Source organism: Myxine glutinosa, chromosome 4, assembly GCF_964187855.1.
Source record: "Myxine glutinosa chromosome 4, kmMyxGlut1.1, whole genome shotgun sequence".
NCBI lineage: Eukaryota > Metazoa > Chordata > Myxini > Myxiniformes > Myxinidae > Myxine > Myxine glutinosa.
The window spans coordinates 167,666,738-167,691,146 of NC_136264.1; the positions used below are offsets into that span (position 1 = coordinate 167,666,738).

Below are 24,409 nucleotides of genomic sequence, written 5' to 3' on the forward strand. Positions count from 1 at the left end.
GTTGTCTTGCCCTGACCCCTTTATCTCCTTTTTCTTCTACCTCTCCAGCTATAACTCACCTTTCCAATTCTAGTTTCCACCATACTCATTCAACCCTTTCTCCTTCTTTCTCAGATCCACACCCTCTCACTTCAGGGAATTTTCCCAAATTGTTTTTCACTGTTTTGTTTAAATATTGTTTAAATATGTTTAAACTTTCCCCTGCAGTGTTTCATTCAGTGGAATATTACAACACGCTGTTCTTCTTGCTACTTAAAAGACTTTCTTCAATTTCCTCATTAAATCATTCCATTAAAAAAAAAATCAATCTCTTACAGTTCTTCTTTTCTACATGCTCTAAACTCACCTTCATTCCACCCCTCCTCTATCGTTTTCAAACGGATCTCTGACTTGAAAATCACAATAAACCCAGTTTGTAATAAATGTTCGTTTTTCATTAATCGTCCAACACTTTCTAAAGTCCCCCTCACCCCTCCCCTCCTAAACTCCCCCCTCACCCCCTAAACCCCACCTCCCTTTCAAATCACCCCCTCACCCCTCCCCTGCTAAACTCCCCCCTTGCTCCTCCCCTCCTAAACTAACCCCTCGTCCCTCCCTCCTAAACACCCCATCACCCCTCCCCTCCTAAACCCCCCCTTGCCCCTCCCTTTCAAATCTCCCCCCTCACCCTTCCCCTTCAAAACTCCCCCCACACCTCTCCCCTTCAAAACTCCCTCCTCATCCCTCCCCTTCAAAACTCCCCCCTCACTCCTCCCCTTCAAATCTCCCTCCCTACCATCTTGTTCCAATTCTCCCTTCTCCCCCCTCTACCACAAAGCTGCCTCATCCCCGCTTCCTCTCTCTTCCATCTCATACCTCCACCTTCTGCTTTGCTCTGCCCTCCCCATTCCCCCCCCCCTCAAACAACGCCTCACTGTGCCTCCTCCCATCACCATCAAACCTTTTGTCATCCTCATCCTTCCCTTTCTCCTACATCTTCTGACACATATCAAAAGCTCTCCCTAAATCCCTCTCTGACCCCGCATCTTACCATACCCTCCCCTCCCCTGTCCTGTACCCGATGCTCCCCCTCCCTCTTCATTAACAGTATGGACCTCCAACATCCGGGGCCTTCGCTCAAACCTGATTGATCTCTCCATACAGGTTGCTTCTGACAAACCAGACTTAATCTGCTCAACAGAAACTTGCCCTCTTCAAGATGTCTCTGATTCCTTAATATGTTTTCCTGGTTACTCCCTCCTCCGGTATGATAGACCTGATCCACGTCCTGGTGGTGGGGTTGCTATTTTTATCAAAAACTCTCTTCCTCACTCTCCTTGCACTGCCCTCTCTCCACCCCACCCCCAGGAGGACCTCTGGCTATGGCTTCCCCTCTGCTCCCACTTTTTGTTCATACAGTCGTGGCTCGTGTTCATACACACAAAAATATTTTGGTGTCCACATATGTATTTCTTTGGTTTGCAGTGGAACAAAACAAAAAAAGCTGAAAAAATATTAAATCTTTGCTTATTCCACCCTCTCTCTGTTCTCTTCAGCCTCACTTTTGCTCAAGGTCATCTGCCATCAGCTTGGAAATCGGCCAACACTACCGCTTCACACAAAAAAAAGACGCAAAAACAGATCCTTGCAACTACAGACCAATCAGCCTGCTCCCAATAATCAGCAAGGTCATGGAATCCATCATCGCTTCTGACATCAAATCATTCCTCTTCTCCAATGGTTGGATCTTAGATCATCAATTTGAATTCAGACCAGGTCACTCTACTCTGGACATGCTGCTTCTGCTGTCTCAACAATGGATGGATGTCCTCAATGCCAAACAGGAAATCAGAGCTGCCTCCCTTGGTATATCTCGTGCCTTCGATACGGTCTCACACACCTCACTGCTCACCAAACTCTCCTCCTATGTTATCCATGGAAACCTCCATGCATGGCTCGTGGACGTCCTCTCCTGTCTTAGTCAATGTGTGGCTCTAAATGGAATTCTCTCATAACCTCTTCCTGTCCAGGCTGGAGTTCCTCAAGGCAGTGTTCTGAGCCCTGTGTTTTTTCTGGTCTTTATTAATGATCTCTCCGACTCTCTGGAAAATCCTCTCTATCCTTTTGCTGATGACTTTACCCTCTGCCGCTCCATATCTCAACACTCAGATCAGCAGGCAGCACCCTCTTCTCTCTCTGCAGACCTGGATAAAATCACAAACTAGTCAAACAAGTGGAACATGTCTTTCAATCCTGACAAATCCCACACTCTTACTATGTCTGTCCGAAAAGACCGTCTGGACAACCGTCCCATCTACTTTCTCAACAATCCTCTCAAAGAAGTTCTTTCACTCAAGCTTTTGGGTCTCACTATCTGCCATGATCTTTCCTGGGAAAACCACATTTCCAAGCTGGCCTCCAAAGCCAGTCACCGACTGGGCATCCTCCGTCGTGCGAAGTCCTTTCTGGGCACTTCTGAGCTGCTCACTACAAACAAAGCTTTCATCTGCAGCTTGATGGAATACTGCTCTCCCCTCTGGGCTGGTGCTCCTGCCTCACACCTAGCTTGGCTTCACGCTGTGGAAAACAAAGCATTCAGAATCATTGGAATCTCACGTGATGAAGCTGATTCTGAGGGCCTATCATCTAATTCTGAGGGTGTATTAATGGTCTTTCTGTCTTCTATCGACTCCTCTCCGGCCTTGCTCCCCCAGCTCTCTCTGTGCTCTGTCCCCCGAATATTCCTTCAGGTCGCACAAGATCTGCCAGCAGCCTTCTTATGGTGAAACTGCCAAAATCAAGACTCTCTGCTCACCTTCACTCTTTCATTTATCTTTTCTCCTGCCTCTGGAACAAACTTCCACACTCTGTTCAATCCCTCTCCAGGGGATTGCCTGTAAGTGCATTTTTTGGTATTTGACATTTTGACCCGAACTCTCTTTTCAATCCCACTCCCTCCTCCATGTCTTTAAACCAGCTGTTCACCACCATCTCCTATCTTCCCCCATCCAAAGCCTTGATCTTTTCTACCCCCATTAATACACCCCAAATACACCTCTTTCAATCTCCAAGTTCCTTCCTGAAATTCGGAGTAGTGTTCATTTGCTTTATACCGTGTACCCCCCTTTCCCTCCTCCCCCAGCCCTCCCTCTTCCACAGATCTACCGACGTCCCTGTTCTCTACTGTTGTTGTGCTTGTGTGCTTCCCTCTCTCTCCCCCTCTTTTCTCCTGCTCCCTACATTGTATGTTAGATGTGTCTGTGCATGTTTTCATGTTTAATGTGTTTGCTCTTACACGAGCCTCGATTCTGTATCCCAAAAAAACTGTGCAGCCTGGCGGAGGTATTTGCTCTACCGAGTGCCGTTCTAAAGACAAAACAGTTTTTGACGTGAATGTTCTACTGCATACATTTTAACAGGAATTTAACTTGACATTGGACTAGTTTGGGGAATTTTACTTGGATGCTTTGGACATTTGAAATTGCCTTTGATGAAGTCTACATTTCTGCTTTAGATTACAAACTGTCCTCCTATGATCTTTCACCCTCACCCATCAGCTGTATAACTTTTTTTTTTTCTGACTACAGAATCTGTGCACTTGTTGATGACTTTCATTCAGATTGTTTTGCGATCAACTGAGGGCTCCCAGAGGTTTTCAGTACTCTCCAATCACAATTTGAATTCATTGTTAGCAAATGTCTAAACACCAGTAGTGTTTCCAATCAATGATCGTTCAACCTGAATTTTGATATCAATTTGGGATAACAGGACAGCTGTTTTCACACGGAATGAAATCTCAAACATAAAAAAGCAGGCATTATTAAATATCACATCGCATGAATCGATTACCGTAAAATGGGGGTGAATAGGGACAGCAAGGTGAATAGGGACACAAACTGAAAAAAAGTTCGGAAACTTTTTTCGCTGAAAATTGATAACCATACCGATTTGTTGATATTTGGGTTGAAAGTGTTCTCTTGTTTTTTTTAAAAAGCAACTTATAGTCCCTATTAACCCCATATATGGGTTAAATAGGAATAAATAGGCTTTTTATGGCTGTCCCTATTCACCCCGTTTTACGGGTGAATAGGGACAGTCACTAATACAAAAAAATAATAATCAAGAAACAGTCCCGAGTTTCCAACTTATTGCTAAATTGATAGCTCAGATGGATGCACATAATATGCACCCATAATATAAACCACGGTGCCAATGAAAAAAAATATGGGATAAAAAGTTTCTCCAAACTGGCCCTATTTCTTGATTACTAGGGCATGCCCGTACTATATCTATATCTAAAATTATATCCCCCCCTCTATTTACATGAAATGGTTTGGTCAATGAAATGTTTTGGGTGATTCGCAACGCCAAAGCGAACGGCGAACGCTTTACATGAAATGGTTTGGTGCATGAAATGTTTTGGTCCATTCGCAACGCCAAAGCGAACGGCGAACGGCTTGCGAGTACAGTGACAATCCCCCCCCCCCCCCCCCTCTATTTAGATGAAATGGTTTTTATTAGTTTAAAAACATAGTTTAACGCCAACATAGCGCCAACATAGTTTGCAAACGTGAAATAAATGAATACGCTCTCAAATGTGCCATCCGAGGCAGAGTGTGTCCGCCACGTTCGGCACACGCGATAGCTCGCTGCTCTCTGATTGGTTGAATCGTTTTTTGGACATAGCTCGGTAAGTAATTGTCCGATTAATATGAAACCTTGAAAAGGCACATCCTCGGGTCCCCAGCAATATACCTGGCAAGTTTAAAGTATATCGGACCCGTGGTTGTCGAGAAACAGCGGTCACAGACAAACGTACAAACAAACAAACACACAGAGATTACTGGAATTATAGATAGATTATTTTTTTGTATTAGTGACTGTCCCTATTCACCCGTAAAACGGGGTGAATAGGGACAGCCATACAACACAGCAACATGCATTTTAAGGCCATTTTCCCCGCAAGAGCGGGGGTTAGCCTAATAGGGACAGCCATAAAAATCCTATATATTCCTATTTAACCCATATATGGGGTTAATAGGGACTATAAGTTGCTTTTAAAAAAACCAAGAGAACACTTTCAACCCAAATATCAACAAATCGGTATGGTTATCAATTTTCAGCGAAAAAAGTTTCCGAACTTTTTTTCAGTTTGTGTCCCTGTTCACCTTGCTGTCCCTATTCAACCCATTTTACGGTACAGGATATAGTTTTAGCAGCATGACTGTTAATGCTTGCAGAGTTTCTGACGATGTCACGTGACAATACGACAGGCTTTTGGAGAAGACACACACGGTGTGGGCCCATCTGTGGGAGCGGCGTGGTGAATTCCGGAATCCACTGTACAACAATAAGCAGAACTGTAACCCAACTGTACTCCTGCCAAGCACAACAGCACAATGCTTCAGGTGCTCCACTTTATACACATTGGATTCCCATAATGGCATTGCTCATACAACTCGTACCCATTGTCTATTCGTGGCATTTCCTCTGTTTATGGTACAAAGGAAATTAATTTACGACCAATGAATGACATGGTTAAAAAAAGGTTTATTGCAATAAATGACAAACTTATTTTTACCTCCACCACCGAGGGTGGACGGAGGCTATGTTTTTGCCCCTATCTGTCTGTCTGCTTGTCTATCTGTTTCTTTGTCTGTGAGCAGGAAATCTCAAAATTAGTTAAGGACGGATTCTGATGAAATTTGGTGTGCAGGTTGGGTGTGTGACAAGGACGAATTGATTCGATTTTGGTGAAGATCTGGATCCGGATATGAGTTGTTTTTTTTGTAATTCTTCACTATTGAGAGATTGGTCCAAAACGATATATATATATATATATATATATAGCACGATCTTGTAAAAAGTTATGGACGGATTCAGACGAAATCTGGTGGACAGATTGGTGTGGAACAAGGACGAATTGATTCGATTTTAGTGAAGATCCACATCTGGATACGAGAATTTTAAAAGTGATTCTTCACCATTGAGAGATTGGGCCAAAACGATATATTGCATGATATTTCGAAAGGTTATGGATGGGTTATGACAAAACTTGGTGGATGAGTTTGGTTAGTGCCAAGATCACACAGTTTATATTTCGGTTAAGGTCTGGATGCAGACCTGACCTATCAGTGGGATACAAAACGTAGTGTTCAGCCTGGATGTACTCCACCGAGTGCCGTTCTAATCTGATATTTATTTTTCCAACCTGATTCAGTGGATGTTGGAAGAATATCTCACAGGATGTCTTTCACAAATAGTAGGCGATTGTCGCTGATACTCTGGTCAAGTTCCAAATCACTGCACTAATCTCCACGGGGAACTGCATAAGTGGTGCATCCACATTCCCAGAAATGAATCAGCAGCCAGGTGTTGCACACGAAGGAATAAATGAAACTACGTGGGAACCTCAATGCGACTGAAATGACATTTTACAGAGGTTTATAAAAAAAAGAACCAATTTCCCTAAAAATAGGATTTTGTTTGATATCTGGTGCTTTCCCTGACAGCATGGTTTAACAGCCAAAATAATATTCATTAACCTTGATCTGTGCTGCCTTTCTCGATCTGTATTGCGCTGTCAGTCGGACGGCAGTGCCATATTTAAATTGGCTGCTTCCTTTTGTTGTTTCAAGCAATTTATTTTGCACTTAATTGTTTACCTGTTTTTGTATAAATGTGAGGCCATTCTGTGTCTCATTTATTACTCCTTCGCTGTCTGTTCTTTGTTGTGTTGCTTGATATCTTACATGCATTGTGCTGGAGCATTATGTGGATAGTCATTGGCCAAATGAGTTGAATTTTTTTGGGGCCAGATTATGGAGCACTTTTGAAAAATATTAGTGAGATCTTTCTGAAGTAATGTTTTGAAAGGAATTGCAAATTATTGTGAGTAACACAATACACGTTCTCAGATTTTGGAAAGGGATGTATTGGCCTCGGAGCAAGCGGACAACTGAAGACGTGTTACTGGACCTCTCGGACAAGAATCAAGAGCTTGAAAAAGAGATTTCCTTGCTTGACAAAGTGAGTTGCTTGCCACTGATTTAGAATAAGTGAGGAGAAGGCTCTTGATGAATGTGCCATACGTGTCTTTTTTTGCTGCTGCCAGAAAAATTCAGTCAGGTCAGATTAATTAACCTGCTATCAGTCGCATTAACCTGCTACTGATACCACGTAGTCCAGTACTACTTGTTTCATGGTCGATCTGTCTGCGACTCAACCGTCTCCCACACAAAGCTTGCCAGGAGAGGAGGGTGACGACCAGCGGGGAACGAATCAAGAACCCTCAAAGGGTGAATGAGACTTTACAGGCCAGCATCCACCCAAGAAGGATGGTGTCCCCTAAAAGAAACACTGTCTGGGGGAAGGTGGTCACTGCCCGCACGACCGGGACCAACACTAGCCCCACCCTTCCCACCTATAAATATGGATCCAAGCACAAAGAGATGCGTACGGCATGGAAGGAGACGTTGAGGAATACTGAAGAGAAGATAGAAGGATGGGATTAAGGAAATGGCTAACCAGTGAGGAATCCAACAACCAGGGATGCAGGCTCAGGATCGGAAAGCTTTGGAGATGAAGGATTGCAGAAGACAAAAAGGATGTAGCGCAAAATCGGCAGAAGCGTATTGAATGAAATGATTGCCACAATTATATCTTCGATGCTCATGACCCTCTTCTGGGAGCTAAAATGATTTGCTGAGATTCACTGTGGCATGACATGCCACCAAAGATTTGAGCACCGGAGCGATATTCCACAGTTATCTGCAACTGCTATGCTCCCATTTTATCAGACAATGCGGATTGCTCTAAACCCCCTTGAAATTTAAATGCCACAGTGCAAACTTTCCAGTTTGGTTCACCATTGCATCTGGCATCTGCCCTCACATCCCTCCCACCCGTTCTCGGCAACATTCCGAGACATAAATCACAGTCGGACAGTGGTCTTTGCATGCTGGTTCCTTCTAGTATTTAAGTGTTTAATGTAGTTTGCTTTGAATCAAAATTGTACTTAAAAAAAAAAGTCTGTCATACATATTGTAGAAATAATGTGGGTTGGCATGATGGAACATCCTTGCATGATGTAGAAAATTTAATCGGATTCACTAAGTTATCAAATATTTTCTTTACTCGATCCAACTACATATTATTGTGCTACGTCAGGTTTGACAGCTTTTTACCAAAAGATTGACTGCGTTTTATCACACCTTTTCAGATCCTCCCATTCCAACCGTTTGCTCTGCTCTGGCCAAGATTTATACGATACTTGTGTTCAAATATGGTGCTCTGCCGGGAGCCAGAAGGTTTAACCAAAATTCACTGGAGCAATCAGTGGCACCAATTATCTCAGTGACATTGCAATCTCCTAAAGTGGAATGTAACTGTTCTTAAGATACCTGAAACTTCTGTATCCATGACTGGTTCATATCCTACTTGACTGGTTTATATACTAATAGATCTGACAAAGGTCTTACATATTTGGATTCCTCTCCTGCTGTACAAAGATGGATTGTCTGCTCATTTCAACTTGGACTTTTCAAGCCTGTACCACATCTATGACCCCTCCCCCTCCCCTTCATACTGCCTAATACAGTGATCAACAGAGCTGTGTTAGGTTTTGCAAATGTACATGCTGTGCTAAGTTAAGTGCCATGTAGAGAGAATGCAGTGCGAGGAACATGTAGAGCGAATAAAAAACTCTGACCCAAAATGTTATGAATCCAATTAATTCATACATTATTTTCAGTTGTAAAAATATTAAAGTGATTTGTAATCTCCTGTCATTTAGACCTGGCATATTTATGAAACACTCAATGACTGTTCGCTGGATACGCTTCCACTCTTTTCGATATACTAGGGCATGCCCGTACTATATATATGCCCGTACTATATATCTATCTAAAATTATATCCCCCCCCTCTATTTACATGAAATGGTTTGGTCCATTCGCAACGCCAAAGCGAACGGCGAACGGCTTGCGAGTACAGTGACAATCCCCCCCCTCTATTTACATGAATGGTTTGGTCCATTCGCAACGACCACAGAACCCCCCCCTCTATTTACATGCAATGGTTTGGTCCAAAGCGAACGGCTTCCGGAGTTTGGTAAAGAAATCGCCATCGCGTGCACAAACGCGCAGGAAAGCGAATGAATCGCAAATTCGTTTTTATTAGTTTTAAAACGTAGTTTAACGCCAACATAGTTTGCAAACGTGAAATAAATGAATACGCTCTCAAATGTGCCATCCGAGGCAGAGTGTGTCCTCCACGTTCGGCACACGCGATCGTTCGCTGCTCTCTGATTGGTTGAATCGTTTTTTGGACATAGCTCGGTAAGTAATTGTCCGATTAATATGAAACCTTGAAAAGGCACATCCTCGGGTCCCCAGCAATATACCTGGCAAGTTTCAAGTATATCGGACCGGTAGTTGTCGAGAAACAGCGGTCACAGACAAACAAACAAACGTACAGACGTACAGACAGACAGACAGAGATTACTGGAATTATAGATAGATAAAAGGATCCGTGCGTCCGTGAAAGAGTTCCACCCATTGGTTGGACAGTTCATCTGAATCCACCCGCAATTACTATATTTTAGAATTTACCCTTTAGAATCCTCTAGAACTTTCGAGTTTACCCTTTAGAATTACCTTTTAAAACTTTAGAATTTACCCTTGAGAAAATACCCTTTAGAACTTTTCAATTTACCCTTTATAGTTTAACCTTTAGAACCCTCCAGAACTTTTGAATTTACCCTTTAGAGTTTAACCTTTAGAACCCTCCAGAACTTTTTAATTTACCCTTTAGAATGTTTTAGAATTCACCCTTTGGAACCCCTCATAATTCACCTTTTAGAACTTTCGAATTCACCCTTTGGAAACCTACATAATTTACTCTTCAGAACTTTAGAATTTACCGTTTGGAACTCTTTATAATTTACCCTTATAACTTTAGAATTCACCCTTTGGAACTCTTTATAATTTACTCTTTAGAATACTTTAGAATTTACATTTTGGAACCCCTTATAATTTACCCTTTAGAACTCTTTCGAATTTACTCTGGAACCCTTCATAATTTACCCTTTATAACTTTAGAATTCACCCTTTGGAACTCTTTAGAATTTACCCTTTAGAATCCTTTAGAATTTACCCATTGGAAATTACCCTTTAGAATTTACTCTTGAGAATCCTTTAGAATGACCCTTTAGAATCCTTTATAATTTACCCTTTAGAATTCACCCTTTAGAATTATTTCGAATTTACCCTTTATTTAGAACTAGCAGAAGTACCCGGCGTCGCCGGGTGGGGGAGGGAGGGGAGGAGGGCGGGGGGGTTAGGGCGGGGGAAGGGGATGAGGGAAAGGGGGGAGAGGGGGAGGGGAGGGGGGAGAAGGGGAGTGAGGGGGTAAGGGGAGAGAGGGGGGAAGGGGAGGAGGGGAGTATGGGGGAGGGGAAGGGGAGGAGGGGAGAGGTGGGGGAGGCAGGGGAGGAAGGGGCGGAAGGGGGTTCATCACCTTTTCATTAAATATTATGCTGGTGAATGTGGCGTTCATCCCGTTTCTGCGTTAAGTGTGATGCCGATCAGGAAGAAGAAGAAGCCATACTACCAACTTCGTACACTTCCGGACTTTTTTGATTTATTTGTGTTCAAATGTCTGCTGATTGTTTTGTATTTATTTCTGCGAATGTGTACTTGTATATAACTGTCATTAATTTAAAGCGTCGGCACTGTCAAGCGATTTTTTTTTTTTAACTCCAAAAAACGATCTCTTTTTTTCTGCCGAAAACACTCCCCGGCACTTACTGATGAACCTCTGAAAATTTGACGAAGATCCGTTCAGCCAACTCTGAGAAAAATGGCGACACACAGACAGACAGACATCTCTCTTATATAGTAGACTTAGAATTATTTAGAATTTACCCTTTAGAACCCTTTTGCTCAAGCGACGCTTTCACTGCGGAGGTTACGCAGGTTTGCTATTATTTCCAACTATTTTCTTTTAAAATTGTGACGGGTTTCTGTGAAGTGATAGCATCATGAGGGAGCAGAAAGCCTTACATATTCCGCTGTTTCGACGTGAATCCCGATGCTACAGCTATGGAAGGGGGAGGAGGAGGTTGAGGCTATGGGGTTGGGAGGGGGGGGGGGGGAAGAGCAATGATGGCACATAGTTGGGTGGAGGAAGATGAGGATTTTGGTTGATGAATTGTCAGAATTGCATGTGTAAGTTTACTCACAATAAAAATGTAAGTGTGTGTGTGTGACTGTTGGGGAGTGACGCAATCACCCTATGGGTAATGTGCTAGTCTATATTAAATGATGCCAACAGAAATGTTATGAACAAAATTTACCATGCTTCCAGAAGTCATTCCTCAATTTTATGGAGTCCTTGTGCCCATCCCACAGCACCTGCACAAGTGTGTGAGAGACAGACATTCGGCAGGGGGTGCCACGAGGTCAGAAAAAAATGGCGACTGCTCTATTTACAACAGCGACCAAGAATCTGGCATCGCAGACATCAACCAGAGCTCTCCAAATGGCAATGAATCAGATGACAAACTACCTGCCCTGTAGATCACGGCACGCAACACGATGGAAGGATTTAGATTCCTTGGCACCTGTTGCCTTCATACTGATGTGTCTTTGCTTGCTATTGATGGAAATGCCAGGAGGAATGAATTGCCCTCTGTAAGGAATATAAATAAATAAGTTTGTATCCATGCGACATGATAGATATGTTTAAGTTGTTGTTTTAGAATATGGTAGAAAACGTATTTATTCACTCTCCATGTATGTTTTATGTTTTAAAAACATAATGAATGTTTTTGTTGGTATACAATTTTTTTTTTTAATGAGCATTTTGAGCTTTTCCCTGTGCTGCTTTGTCACCTAAGGGCTGGCAGGATATCAGAAAGGTACATGCATTCACCTATGGGTTGTCTAGCCTGGGTTTGAATCTTAGGCCAGCTATGAACTGCCATCCTGGTGTTTCACCATAAATGTGCGTGCCATCCCTCGTATGGACATTATTCAACTGGACGTCTTTGGTGGAGAGGAGGTGAGTTGTCACCGGTACCCTGGACAAATTCCAAATTCTTGCTCCGACCTACAGGTGCACGCACGGCCTCAGCAGCATACCTGTCTGTGCTCACAGCAAATGAGGCAAACCAGTAGCCACGTTGCATGTTTGCTTTGTAATGTTGCAAAAAATATGTACTTACTTGCGACTTGAAAAAGTGATGTGATATCTGGGTGTGCTCTCGCAGTACATTCGGCAACATCATTTCAGTGACAACAGAGAATCCACTATTAAAATCATTAAAACAAGAAGCAAGTAAAAGAAATATTTTTGACTTTGAAATTCACAAGGATAGTGATCCTGGTTCATTCCGTCAAGCAAACCTGGTGTTCGCTTAACGGTCAAGGTGGCTGCCTTGAGATCTTAGGGTCTTGAGTTTGAGCCCCTGTCGTACCGTTAAATAACACCAGGTGGGTTGACTCAACCTGCCATCTTCTGAGCTCGGCAAAATGAATACCAGCTAATACTGGAAACAGGGGCACTGCATCAGTGGCGCAGCTGCACTCTCAGCAATGATGCAACCAGCAGCCACAGGTTACATTTGAAATAACAACAATTCAGTCAAGCTTATCGCAGGAGCTGCCCACCTGTTTTGCATTCCTTCTGGGGCTAAATTTATGCCACTAATGTAGTGGCCTCTAGATTAAGGTAGATCTTTAGAGATTGCTCAGAGTGCCAGCACAGAATGGTTGACTCTTCAAAAAATGTAGTGTGGAATTGGCAATGCCCACATGTAAATGCTAGTCTACGTGAGGTGAGTGCACCTACCTCTATGATATTCTGCAAGCCTATCATGTACAAACGATAAGAATACTATCTTTCTTTCTCTGTGGTTAAGATAAAGCACTTGGGTGAAAAGTGGACTGACTACTTGGAAATGGTAATGGAAGTACTGTTTTCTGGAGGAGCAAGTGGACAGGAGGAAGAAATGCTTATTATTGATTAAATGACATTGGATTATGGGATAATGGAGTTGATTGTCCTTCATATCTGAGGAAGGACGCTCACGTGAAACATACAAACCACCTGGTCAATTTGTCTAAAGATCCCACGGTGTCCTTTGAGAAGAGTAAGCCAGTTACCGCTGGCACCCTGAACAAATTATTGCCAGGTCTGCAATTAGTAAGTGGTCTAGTCTTCTTGGAGGTTTATTGGTACAGGTGACACTGCTTACTATCTTAGAGTTTGGTTGCTCCCCGGGCAGCAGTTTCTGCACCTTAACTAGCAGGGAACCGCGGAACAACCATATAATGTAAAATGTGACTGCAAGTTATCAACTCTCCCTCATCATCCCCCTCACAAACCCCAAATCATAAATTCCACCTCCCAAAGCCCAAGGCATCAACCTCCATCTCCCAACCACAATCATCGTCCTCGTAGAGTCGTAGTCCAGAGCCCGGCTTAGAGACCTGAACACATCTGCTCGGTGGAATTTTGAATAACTGGGCAAAACCGGGAAACGACCATGTTTCAAAATGGCTGCCACATGGCCATCAACGACCAAGAAATGCATATACGTTTGGATGGAAACATTGTAAAAGAATGGTTTTGTTGTGTATATATACAGTCACGTGAAAAAGTAAGTACACCCCATGGAAAGTTTTGACTTTTTCAACATATTTCAACATACAGCTGTTTGATCTTCATTTCCACAATATTGATAGATAAAGGTGATATCATACAACAAATATCATGAAACATTTACATTTTGTAGTCCATTGTATAATTTAAATAAACATAAATGCAAATTTCGCATGTGGAAAAAGTAAGTACACCCCTACATTTATCACTACTTCAAATACCTAAAATTAGAATCAGGTGCACCAGCTCAGGTGCAAATGATTAGAACATCTTCAGAGAGGATCTTGGAGGAACCTGTCTTATTTAAACCTCAGACATTTCGTTTGGTTTGCTCTTTGTTGTTGAAGTGTGCGGCGTCACCATGCCTAGATCAAAAGAGCTCTCTGAGGCCTTCAGAAAGAAGGTTATAGATGCTTACGAGTCTGGGAAGGGATTTTAAAAGATCTCCAAACAATTTGAAATCAATCATTCGACTGTCCGGAAGATCATCTACAAGTGGAGAAGATTCCAAACAACTGCCAACTTGTTCAGGCCAGGCCGCCCCAGCAAGTTCAGCCCGAGAGCAGACCGCAAGATGCTGAAACAAGTCTCTAAGAACCCCAGAATGTCATCAAGGGACCTACAGGTAGCTCTTGCCACTGTTGATGTCAAAGTGCACGAGTCTACCATTAGAAAGAGGCTGCACAGATTTCATCTACATGGGAGGTGTGCCAGGAGGAAACCTTTGCTGTCCAGAAAGAACATCAGGGCAAGATTACCAATGAACACCTTGGCAAAGACCAGCACTTCTGGAACAATGTGCTCTGGACAGATGAGTCAAAGGTAGAGCTACTTGGCCACAGTACCAGAAGACATGTTTGGTGAAAACCAAAGACAGCATTTGACCACAAGAACCTGATACCAACTGTAAAGCATGGTGGTGGAAATATTATGGTTTGGGGCAGCTTCGCTGCATCAGGGCCTGGGCAGCTCACCATCTTAGAATCCACTATGAATTCTTCATTGTACCAGAGGGTGCTTGAGGATAATGTGAGGCCCTCTGTCGGAAAGTTGAAGCTCAACCGAAGGTGGACCTGGCAACATGACAATGACCCTAAACATACCAGTAAATCCACTAAGGAATGGCTGAAAAGAAAGAAATGGAGCGTTCTGGAATGGCCAAGTCAAAGCCCAGATCTAAATCCCATCGAGATGTTGTGGGGGGGATTTGAAACGAGCTGTGCATGCAAGAAACCCCTCAAACATCGCACAGCTGAAAGAATTCTGCATGGAGGAGTGGGCAAAAATTTCTACCAGTCGATGTCAGAGACTGGTAGACAGTTATAAGAAACGCCTACTTGAGGTTGTTTCTGCCAAAGGGGGCAATACCCCCTATTAGAGCCAAGGGTGTACTTACTTTTTCCACATGCGAAATTTGCATTTATGTTTATTTAAATTATACAATGGACTACAAAATGTAAATGTTTCATGATATTTGTTATATTATATCACCTTTATCTATCAATATTGTTGAAATGAAGATCAAATAGCTGTATGTTGAAATATGTTGAAAAAGTCAGAACTTTACATGGGGTGTACTTACTTTTTCACGTGACTGTATATATACACAAAGAATTAAGTTAAGCACCCCCCCCGTTTTTTTACAACCTCGCACATTACAAGTTTGTTGTCGTCAAAACAGTGTAATATACCCATGATATTGCTATATTTTCTGGAGAAGTGATATTATGGTCACATAAAAACATAACAATCATGCCGTTTTCAATATTTTATTCTGAATAATTTAAGGTGAAATTTTTTGGGAATTTTAGGCATATTTTCACCTCAATTTAAGTATGGAGCTATAGGTCCATCACGGACAGTGTGGATGACGTTTATGTTTTCTAACGTACAGTCATTGTTCTGAGAAGACCTCTAGCGATCTTTGCGTCAATAACGTGTGTAGGACCCACGTGATCGGATCACTGACTCAACCCTACGTCTCATAGACCCTGTAAGCCGTCGTATGCGTTGCTGTGGCAGGTTGTTCCATTCCCGATGTAATGCACGTTCGGGACATGTTGGGACGACAAATTGCGAAGATGGTCCCTCCAATAGCCAATCTGGATGAATTGGAACGTGCATTACATCGGGAATGGAACAACCTGCCACAGCAACGCATACGACGGCTTACAGGGTCTATGAGACGTAGGGTTGAGTCAGTGATCCGATCACGTGGGTCCTACACACGTTATTGACGCAAAGATCGCTAGAGGTCTTCTCAGAACAATGACTGTACGTTAGAAAACATAAACGTCATCCACACTGTCCGTGATGGACCTATAGCTCCATACTTAAATTGAGGTGAAAATATGCCTAAAATTCCCAAAAAATTTCACCTTAAATTATTCAGAATAAAATATTGAAAACGGCATGATTGTTATGTTTTTATGTGACCATAATATCACTTCTCCAGAAAATATAGCAATATCATGGGTATATTACACTGTTTTGACGACAACAAACTTGTAATGTGCGAGGTTGTACAAAAACGGGGGGGTGCTTAACTTAATTCTTTGTGTATAGTATATATATATACATATATATATATATATATATATATATATATATATAATATATATATATTATATATATATATATATATATATATATATATATATATATATATATATATATATATATATATATATCTATAATTCCAGTAATCTCTGTGTGTATGTTTGTATGTTTGTATGTTTGTATGTCTGTGACCGCTGTTTCTCGACAACCACGGGTCCGATATACTTTAAACTTGCCAGGTATATTGCTGGGGACCCGAGGATGTGCCTTTTCAAGGTTTCATATTAATCGGACAAGTAGTTACCGAGCTATGTCCAAAAAACGATTCAACCAATCAGAGAGCAGCGAGCTATCACGTGTGCCGAACGTGGCGAACAGACTCTGCCTTGGACGGCACATTTGAGAGCGTATTCATTTATTTCACGTTGGAAAACTATGTTGCCATTAAACTATGTTTTAAAACTAATTAAAACTACTATCTATAATTCCACGGGTCCGATAAAAAACACCGTACTCGCAAGCCGTTCGCTTTGGACCAAACCATTTCATGTAAATAGAGGGGGGGGATTGTCACCGTACTCGCAAGCCGTTCGCTTTGGACCAAACCATTTCATGTAAATAGAGGGGGGGGGGGGGGATATAATTTTAGATATAGATATAGTACGGGCATGCCCTAGTATCTATAATTCCAGTAATCTCTGTGTGTATGTATGTATGTATGTATATATGTATGTCTGTGACCGCTGTTTCTCGACAACCACGGGTCCGATATACTTTAAACTTGCCAGGTATATTGCTGGGGACCCGAGGATGTGCCTTTTCAAGGTTTCATATTAATCGGACAAGTAGTTACCGAGCTATGTCCAAAAAACGATTCAACCAATCAGAGAGCAGCGAGCTATCACGTGTGCCGAACGTGCCGAACAGACTCTGCCTCGGACGGCATATTTGAGAGCGTATTCATTTATTTCACGTTGGCAAACTATGTTGCCGCTATGTTGGCGTTAAACTATGTTTTAAAACTAATTAAAACTAATTTGCGATTCTTTCGCTTTCCTGCGCGTTTGTGCACGTTATGTCGATTTCTTTACCAAACTCCGCAAGCCGTTCGCTTTGGACCAAACCATTTCATGTAAATAGAGGGGGGGGATTGTCACCGTACTCGCAAGCCGTTCGCTTTGGACCAAACCATTTCATGTAAATAGAGGGGGGGGGGATTGTCACCGTACTCGCAAGCCGTTCGCTTTGGACCAAACCATTTCATGTAAATAGAGGGGGGGGATATAATTTTAGATATATATATAGTACGGGCATGCCCTAGTATATATAATGATTTCAAGTATGCTGAATACACTGGCGTTGTTGAAAGTGATTTCCTCCATCTGCAGCTCCCTCTGTGCACACCTTACACTTGAATGTAGCTGCCACACTGCCACACCACACGCCGCCCATAGCAACCAGGTGAAATGTTCCCATGGTCATGACCCAGAAACTATTTGACCTTGAAGGATGAATGAAGTGTCTTTCCCCACTAAGTCAAGGTTGCATGATTGATTAAAGGGGATTTCAAGGTTGCCTGAGGTCTCGGTCACCAGATATCAAAGATGGCAGTCCATAGTAACTATGTTAAATTTTCCCATGGTCATAACTCAGACACCATATATTTGACCTAGAGGGATGAAGTGTCTTTTCCCACTAAATATTGAGAGTATCCTATTCAATAAATGTGTTTTTTCATGTAGTCAGGAGTCAAAATCAACAGAAATTAATGTATATGATATTTAATGGCGTTTAAAAGCATTTATTGGCCATATATGGTTTCAGAAGTATATGGTTTTAATATGAATATTTTCCATAGGAACTTTGAAACCCCCTTCAATCAGGCAACCTTGATTTAGTGGGGAAAGACACCTCTGAACTGTTTGACCTAAACTCATGAGATGTCTAAGATGGCTGCCATCCATGTACCATGATACAACAGAAAACTTCATCATATAGCAAGGAACAAGATATGTTATTAAAACTCGAGCTTCCAGGGAAGCAGAACTCAACTGAACTGACTGGACAACTTTAATGCCGGCCTATGGCGACCATTTTGTGACAGATCGGGTTGACATGCGATAGCAACCTACCTTGTGTGGTAAGAGTCTCACACACCAAGTTTGATCAAAATCCATAAATATTTGTGGACGTTGAGTCTTAACGTCGTTTCGGAGCTGAAAACAATATGGCGGCCATTTTGTGACGGATCGGATTGGAATGCAACAGCAACCGACCTTGTGTGGTAAGGGTTAAACATTCTAAGTTTGATCAAAATCTGTTAATATTTGTGGACGGCAGAGTGTTAACGTCGTTTTCATGACCAAAAACAATGGTCGCCTAAGTCCGCCATTTTTCAACGGATCGGGCTGAAATGTAATACCAACCTGGTCCTTGGGGTAAGGATGCTGCATGTCAAGTTTGATCAGAATCGGTTGATATTTGTGGATGCTGGAGGGTTAACGTCGAAAAGTTAATGGACGACAGACGCCGGACGGTTCAGTATGCGATGAACTCAACTGGACGGTAGTCCAGTTGAGTTCAAAAGCATTGCAATGAGCACAATGATAATTTTTGAGTCAAGTGACGGGCAAAGCTTAGCCCGAGACAACTTTGATCATATAAATAAGATGAGAGACATGAATGTTGTTACCTCCACCACCGAAGGTTATGTTTTCACTCCTGTCTGTTTGTCTGTCTGTCTGTGAACAAAATATCTAAAAAAGTTGTGGACGGATTTGGACAAAACTTGGTGGAGTGGTTGGGTGGGTGGTGAGGAAGAATTGATTCAATTTTGGTGAAGATTCGAACCTGTATCCAGATCAGTGAATTTTTAAGTGATTCTTCACCATTGAGTGAATGAATGATCGTTTTAAGGCCATTTTCCCCGCTAGAGCAGGGGTTAGCCTTGCGGGCCCCATGACAATCATGGTTCCCTGTTTGAGGCAATGTTTTTATGGCCGGATGCCCTTCCTGACGCCAACCCTTAGTCGCCACTTACGATGCGCAGAGATACGGTGTACCTATTCTAAACCGGGGTACACACCGTACACACCAGACACACCGGGAGTCTCAAAAAGTTGTGGACAGATTTGGACAAAGCTTGGTGGACAGGTTGTGTGTGTGACAAGGACAAATAGATTCGATTTTGTTGACGATCTGAATATGGATTCGGATACAAGAATTATTTAATTACATGTGATTCTTCACCATTGAGAGATCGGGCGAAAAACGATATATAGCATGATATTGAAATAAGTTATGGACGGGTTATGACTAAACTTGGTGGATGAGTTGGTTAGGTGACAAGAACAAGTTGATTAGATTTTGGTTCAGGTCCGAATCCAGATCCGGCCTATCAGTGGGGAACAAAACATAAACTGTTCAGGCTGGTGGAGGTATGCTCTCCACCGAGTGCCGTTCTAGTTAAGTATGCAGTACATACTACTTATTTTGACAGTCTGATTTCTGTGACTTGTAACAAAATACTACGCACAGGATGTCCGGCACATGGACAGTGATTGTTGTCACATTTACCACCACATTTGCACACAGTAAGCTTTTCAGCTGGTCGAGGCTTCAGACCTTTCACTGTCAAAATGGTGCCGTCATCACAAAAGCAGTCATGATTAGTTGGATCTAGACCAGGACCATTATCATTCAGGAGATTGAGGACATTGCGTAACATGAAAAATGATCGCTGAATATGACTTCTAATGAAGGTTTGCCGTGGGTGGTACCTGTGCCAGTGCCTTTGGTGTCGCTCCCTTAATATGATTTTCAAATCGGACCTGGTCAAATGTTTGAGAAGATGTCTTACGTCCGGCACCGGTCCACACACTAACGAGGGATTCCTCAACCTTTTTCGATGACTCCTCACTCAAATCATGGGACTCGGCGAAATTTTCCAGGTATTCCTCAGGCTCACACGTGAGTGCAACACGTTTTATCCCGTTTTTGCTGACAGCGTCATCTCCAGTGAGCAGGTGCACCTTCACTAAGCCCCGACACAAACTCAGGCCCAGCCTCTCCGCAAGAATGTGCAGTGGTCGGTGTCTTCTACGCTCTAAGTAGGTGAGCCAAACTCCACCCACAGCTTACGTAGACCATGCTCTCACCACTCCGTGATAGAACGCAGTAGCCTTACCACTGTATATGTCTTTAGATATCACCAGGAGCCGTACACAGCCTCGAGCCACCTCCCATGCACAACGAAGTACCAGCATATCATCTGCTGCTTCCACACTGCCCGTCATAGCATCAATATTGGCAGCTGGAACCACTTCATCATCAGCAATGCATCCACTGAGAATGTTGGGAAGTTGCGAGTGCTGTTCACACGAGTGAGATGCTGTAAGTCAGTTTTATTACTCGGTGATGGCCAGAACTTGTCAATTTGTTGGTATTGGGACATCTGGACCTATGAGTGCCATATCAACAGCTCCAATCCCAGCCGCATGCCGAGTTCTCTCTCCCCCTTTGACAGAGGATTCCAGATAGCTGTCAAAAATAACAGAGGCTGGTCCTGGAACGTAGAGACTGACCTGCAGAGAGCACACATCTTATAGCATTCACGAATGTCCCAAAAGAAGACAGATCTGGGAAAGAATGGATTTTAGACAAGAAGTCCAATTTGACAGCTGTATCACCACTTGGGAAGACCATAGATGCTTTATGCACTGGATGCTTTTCAATTTCTGCTATAAGCTTGATTTTCTCTTTGGTTTTGATGCTCGATCGCCTTCAACGATGATTGAAGAAGTCAGGATATCATGAGAGTGACGAAGATGTGAATATGCCATGTTTTAGACTGAAAAGGACCTTGGCCTTGGGAAGTGACTTTGACCACAAATCACAAAACTAACCTCAAAAACGGAAACAGCATCCTCAAAACCCCTTATCAACATATTTCATTTGACTCTCTACGACATTTGGTTCGTTCAAAAGTTGTATGCCCTCTCTGCCCAATGGTGGCCATTTTGGATATGCCAAATATGGTGGCCAGGACTGGTTATATGCCCGGTTTTTCAAAATTCCATCTAGTGATGTGTCTAGGCCTATTAAAACCACATGTGTCTATTACTCAAATCAACATTCAAATTCTCTTAAATAGCAGATGTATACGGACGGGTCTGTAGGGCAGTTATGTTGCGCACGTGATCAGCTTGTAGAAAGAGCACTCGCCAAGCGGCTTAAGCACTCGAGCAAGCACTCAAACGAATCGGTTAATAAGGAAGGCTAGCTTGGAAAGCGATAGCAAGCTTATTGATAATGGAACACACCCACGGTCTATAATCTATGGAGATCGGAACGATCCCGATGGAGATGCTGCACAATCCAGGTGACTTTCAAAATGGCGGACCAACAGGAAGTGACGTTGCCCATACGCCAGTGAGTAAAGTCTCGTGGAGAATTTTGAGGTGTATAACCGTCGCTAATTTTTTGCTTAGCTGGTCTCCGGAAATATGTGATTATCATTTATAAATTTTATTGAAAATGTTCCGAGGGTCTAATAATACTCTCTATTCCATCAACACGATTTCATTTGCAATTATTAGTTGAATATTTATTAGTCAAGTTAAATATACTGTATTTGTTTTCAGACGTCTCGCAGGTGGTTTTAATTAATGGAATTGCGTTTGCAACGTCACCAATAAAAGTAAACTAAAAATAAAAAATAAAAAAACAACTAAAAGCAAGCATCATTGTTCCGTGAGGTTGTTTTAAGCTAATTATAATATAATATAACATAACTATAATATAATATAGGTGTGGGGGGTTACCACGGCACGAGGTCCTTTCAGTTTCATTTGAGGTTAATTTCGTTTGGGAAAGATGGCTGCTCGTGCTCGCAGGTAATGAATGTTGCTGGTACATTGTTGTTGAAGATACGTCATTATTTTCTGACCACGTTTTGTTTCGTTTTTCATCTTTTTCATGGGAAGACGTGTCATTCATTCCTGAGCTCCTCGTTCCCGTCAATTTTATTGCACCTGGCGCGTCGTTTTATTTCTGAGGTAAACTCGAAGTTTGGGGTAAAGACAAAGTGACTCGAGAAATGCGAAAAGCTTGAACGAGGTCTGAGTTTCTATCTTTATATTATAATTATATGGTTCAAAACTGTCGCAATGACCTTAATCAAGAATTGGATCGAAAGTGCCCGTCAGCAGGAAATACTTTATAATTGGGATTACTGTGATTGTAATGACTGTGTGTACATATATAATATATGTAGGCCTATATAATATATGTAGGCCTATATAATATATGTAGGCCTATATATATATATAGGCCTATATATATATATATGTAGGCCTATATATTTATATATATATATATATATATATGTATATGTACGCCTACATATATATATATATATGTAGGTATATATATATATATATTGTTGCGGAGATGAGAACTGTATGTTTGTTTGATTGTGTGAATTGTTATTATTGTTTATTCTGCGCCCCCCTACCTCCGGAGCTGTGTAAAGGTGAAAGGGCATCCCATAATTAGTCCACAAGCATACACGTCAGCCAAATAATAGAATACCCCTGTTGATAGTTATCTCTTATTCTGTGTTTTAGAGTAAGGCTGTGTCTCCCATTAATTGAAGTACTCCATTGCACCAGTGAAAGAGAATAGATCCCCTTTCATTCCCATCCCCATTTCCTTCACATCCCCTTTCGTCATTGCCGAGCCTCGATTGCCCATATTACATCCCCTCTCGTCATTGCCGAGCCTCGATTGCCCATATTACATCCCCTCCAAAACCACCATTGACCATGTGCTTGAGTCGGGGAAGAAAGGCGTGTCTCCACCTCGTCATAGAGGGGAAGAGGGGCGTGCCCGCCCGTCGTCATCAAGGGCGGAGCCCGAGGGTCGCGCGACCAACCAGGGCCGAGGTGAGCACCCCGATGGGCGTGTCCAAAAGGCCGGCGGCTTAATCGCCGGAGGCGTTATAAAGGCGCGCACGCAGGAAGCAAGTGAGTCGGTTGCCAAAAAGAGTTGGTCACCAAGAAAGAGAGTCGTGAAGAGTCAGTCAGTGGAGTCGGTGGTCAGTTGGTTGCGTTGGTTGCGGTGAGGAGTCGGTGGTGGCGGTCAGTGGTTGCGTTGGTTGCGGTGAGGAGTCGGTGGTGAGGAGTGAGTGAACCAAGAAAGAGTTGAGGGTTTGGACCAGACGCGTCAGACAAGTCCTGGGAAAGCAGCGGAGGCCACAGCAGCAACAACACCCCACAGCCACTTGGGGCCTGGACGGCGGTTTGGAGCAGGACCGTAAAGGAACGGCGGCTGCTAAACGCGCCGGTTGAGCTGCAGGACCCCTTTGGACCTCCCTCTCCCTCCAGCCATCCACCTCCTGCCTTTCCACCCTTCTTGTGGACGTGAGTTTGTTCTGTTTGTTCTGTCCTGGGAATAAGTTAAGTCTGTAGATAAGCTAGTATTTGCACTGTGTCACCTGCGTCTTATGTGTTGTAAATAAACCTTGATTGCTCCTTTTTGCTTGTGTAAATAATAAATCCCATTACTCGTCTGTACGTCTTCTCGTTTTATTTCTTCTTCTTCTTCACATCCGTGTCGCCTTTGTCTTTTCCCTATTGACTAGCTGCGGTGCGATCTGGCCAACGTTTGGGTGAAATCGGGTTCTAAGCGGGGAGTAACTGTTCGGACGCGGTAATACCAAACCGCTCGGTAAAATAACATCTTTAATCCGCGTCTGCAACAATGTATATATATATATATATATATATATATATATATATATATATATATATATATATATATATATATATATATATATATGTAGGTATATATGTAGGTATAGGTATATGTATAGGTATATGTATATATATATATATATATATACAGTATATATATATATATATAGTGTGGTGCTATGCACACACGATTCGTTTGCCAAGAAGGTAGGCCACCACGCGTTGTACAAACTGAAATGCTTTATTAACAGCTCACACGTAAGCACTGGGTGGGCTCGACTATCGAGCCCGCGTATATGTCCCGAGGCCACGCCTTGCCCCCGGGCGTGGCCGGTCGGCCGAAAGGGGGGGGCATGCCCTTAGTTCCACCCTGCGCCTCGTGACGCCTTCGCTCCAGGCGTCGCCCGAGCTGCGCTTCCACGCTCGTGCCATCCACTGGTGAGTGGAATTATT

The 24,409-nt window shown here is 42.7% G+C and overlaps 2 protein-coding genes across 4 annotated transcripts in view; both read left to right on the top strand.

Annotated features, from left to right (window-relative positions):
* The window catches only part of LOC137425488 (phosphatidylinositol-3,5-bisphosphate 3-phosphatase MTMR8), a 54,857-nt gene extending 41,827 nt beyond the window's left edge, over positions 1-13,030 (top strand). For 2 of the 3 annotated variants that reach the window (XM_078776730.1, XM_078776732.1), the window contains exons 12-14: positions 5,253-5,387; positions 6,897-7,008; positions 11,390-13,030. In XM_078776730.1, coding sequence (XP_078632856.1) covers positions 5,253-5,387; positions 6,897-7,008; positions 11,390-11,557 — 415 coding nt within the window. In that variant the 3' untranslated portion in view covers positions 11,558-13,030. Of the gene's footprint in view, positions 1-5,252; positions 5,388-6,896; positions 7,009-8,200; positions 8,692-11,389 lie in introns of those variants that run through there. The other variant, XM_078776733.1, reaches the window with a different exon arrangement.
* A 9,014-nt stretch (positions 13,031-22,044) lies between these two features.
* LOC137425490 (kelch-like protein 5) overlaps positions 22,045-24,409 on the top strand; it is a 154,910-nt gene continuing 152,545 nt past the window's right edge. The window contains exon 1 of the mRNA XM_068113988.2: positions 22,045-22,096. Coding sequence (XP_067970089.2) covers positions 22,077-22,096 — 20 coding nt within the window. The 5' untranslated portion in view covers positions 22,045-22,076. The remainder of the gene's footprint in view (positions 22,097-24,409) is intronic.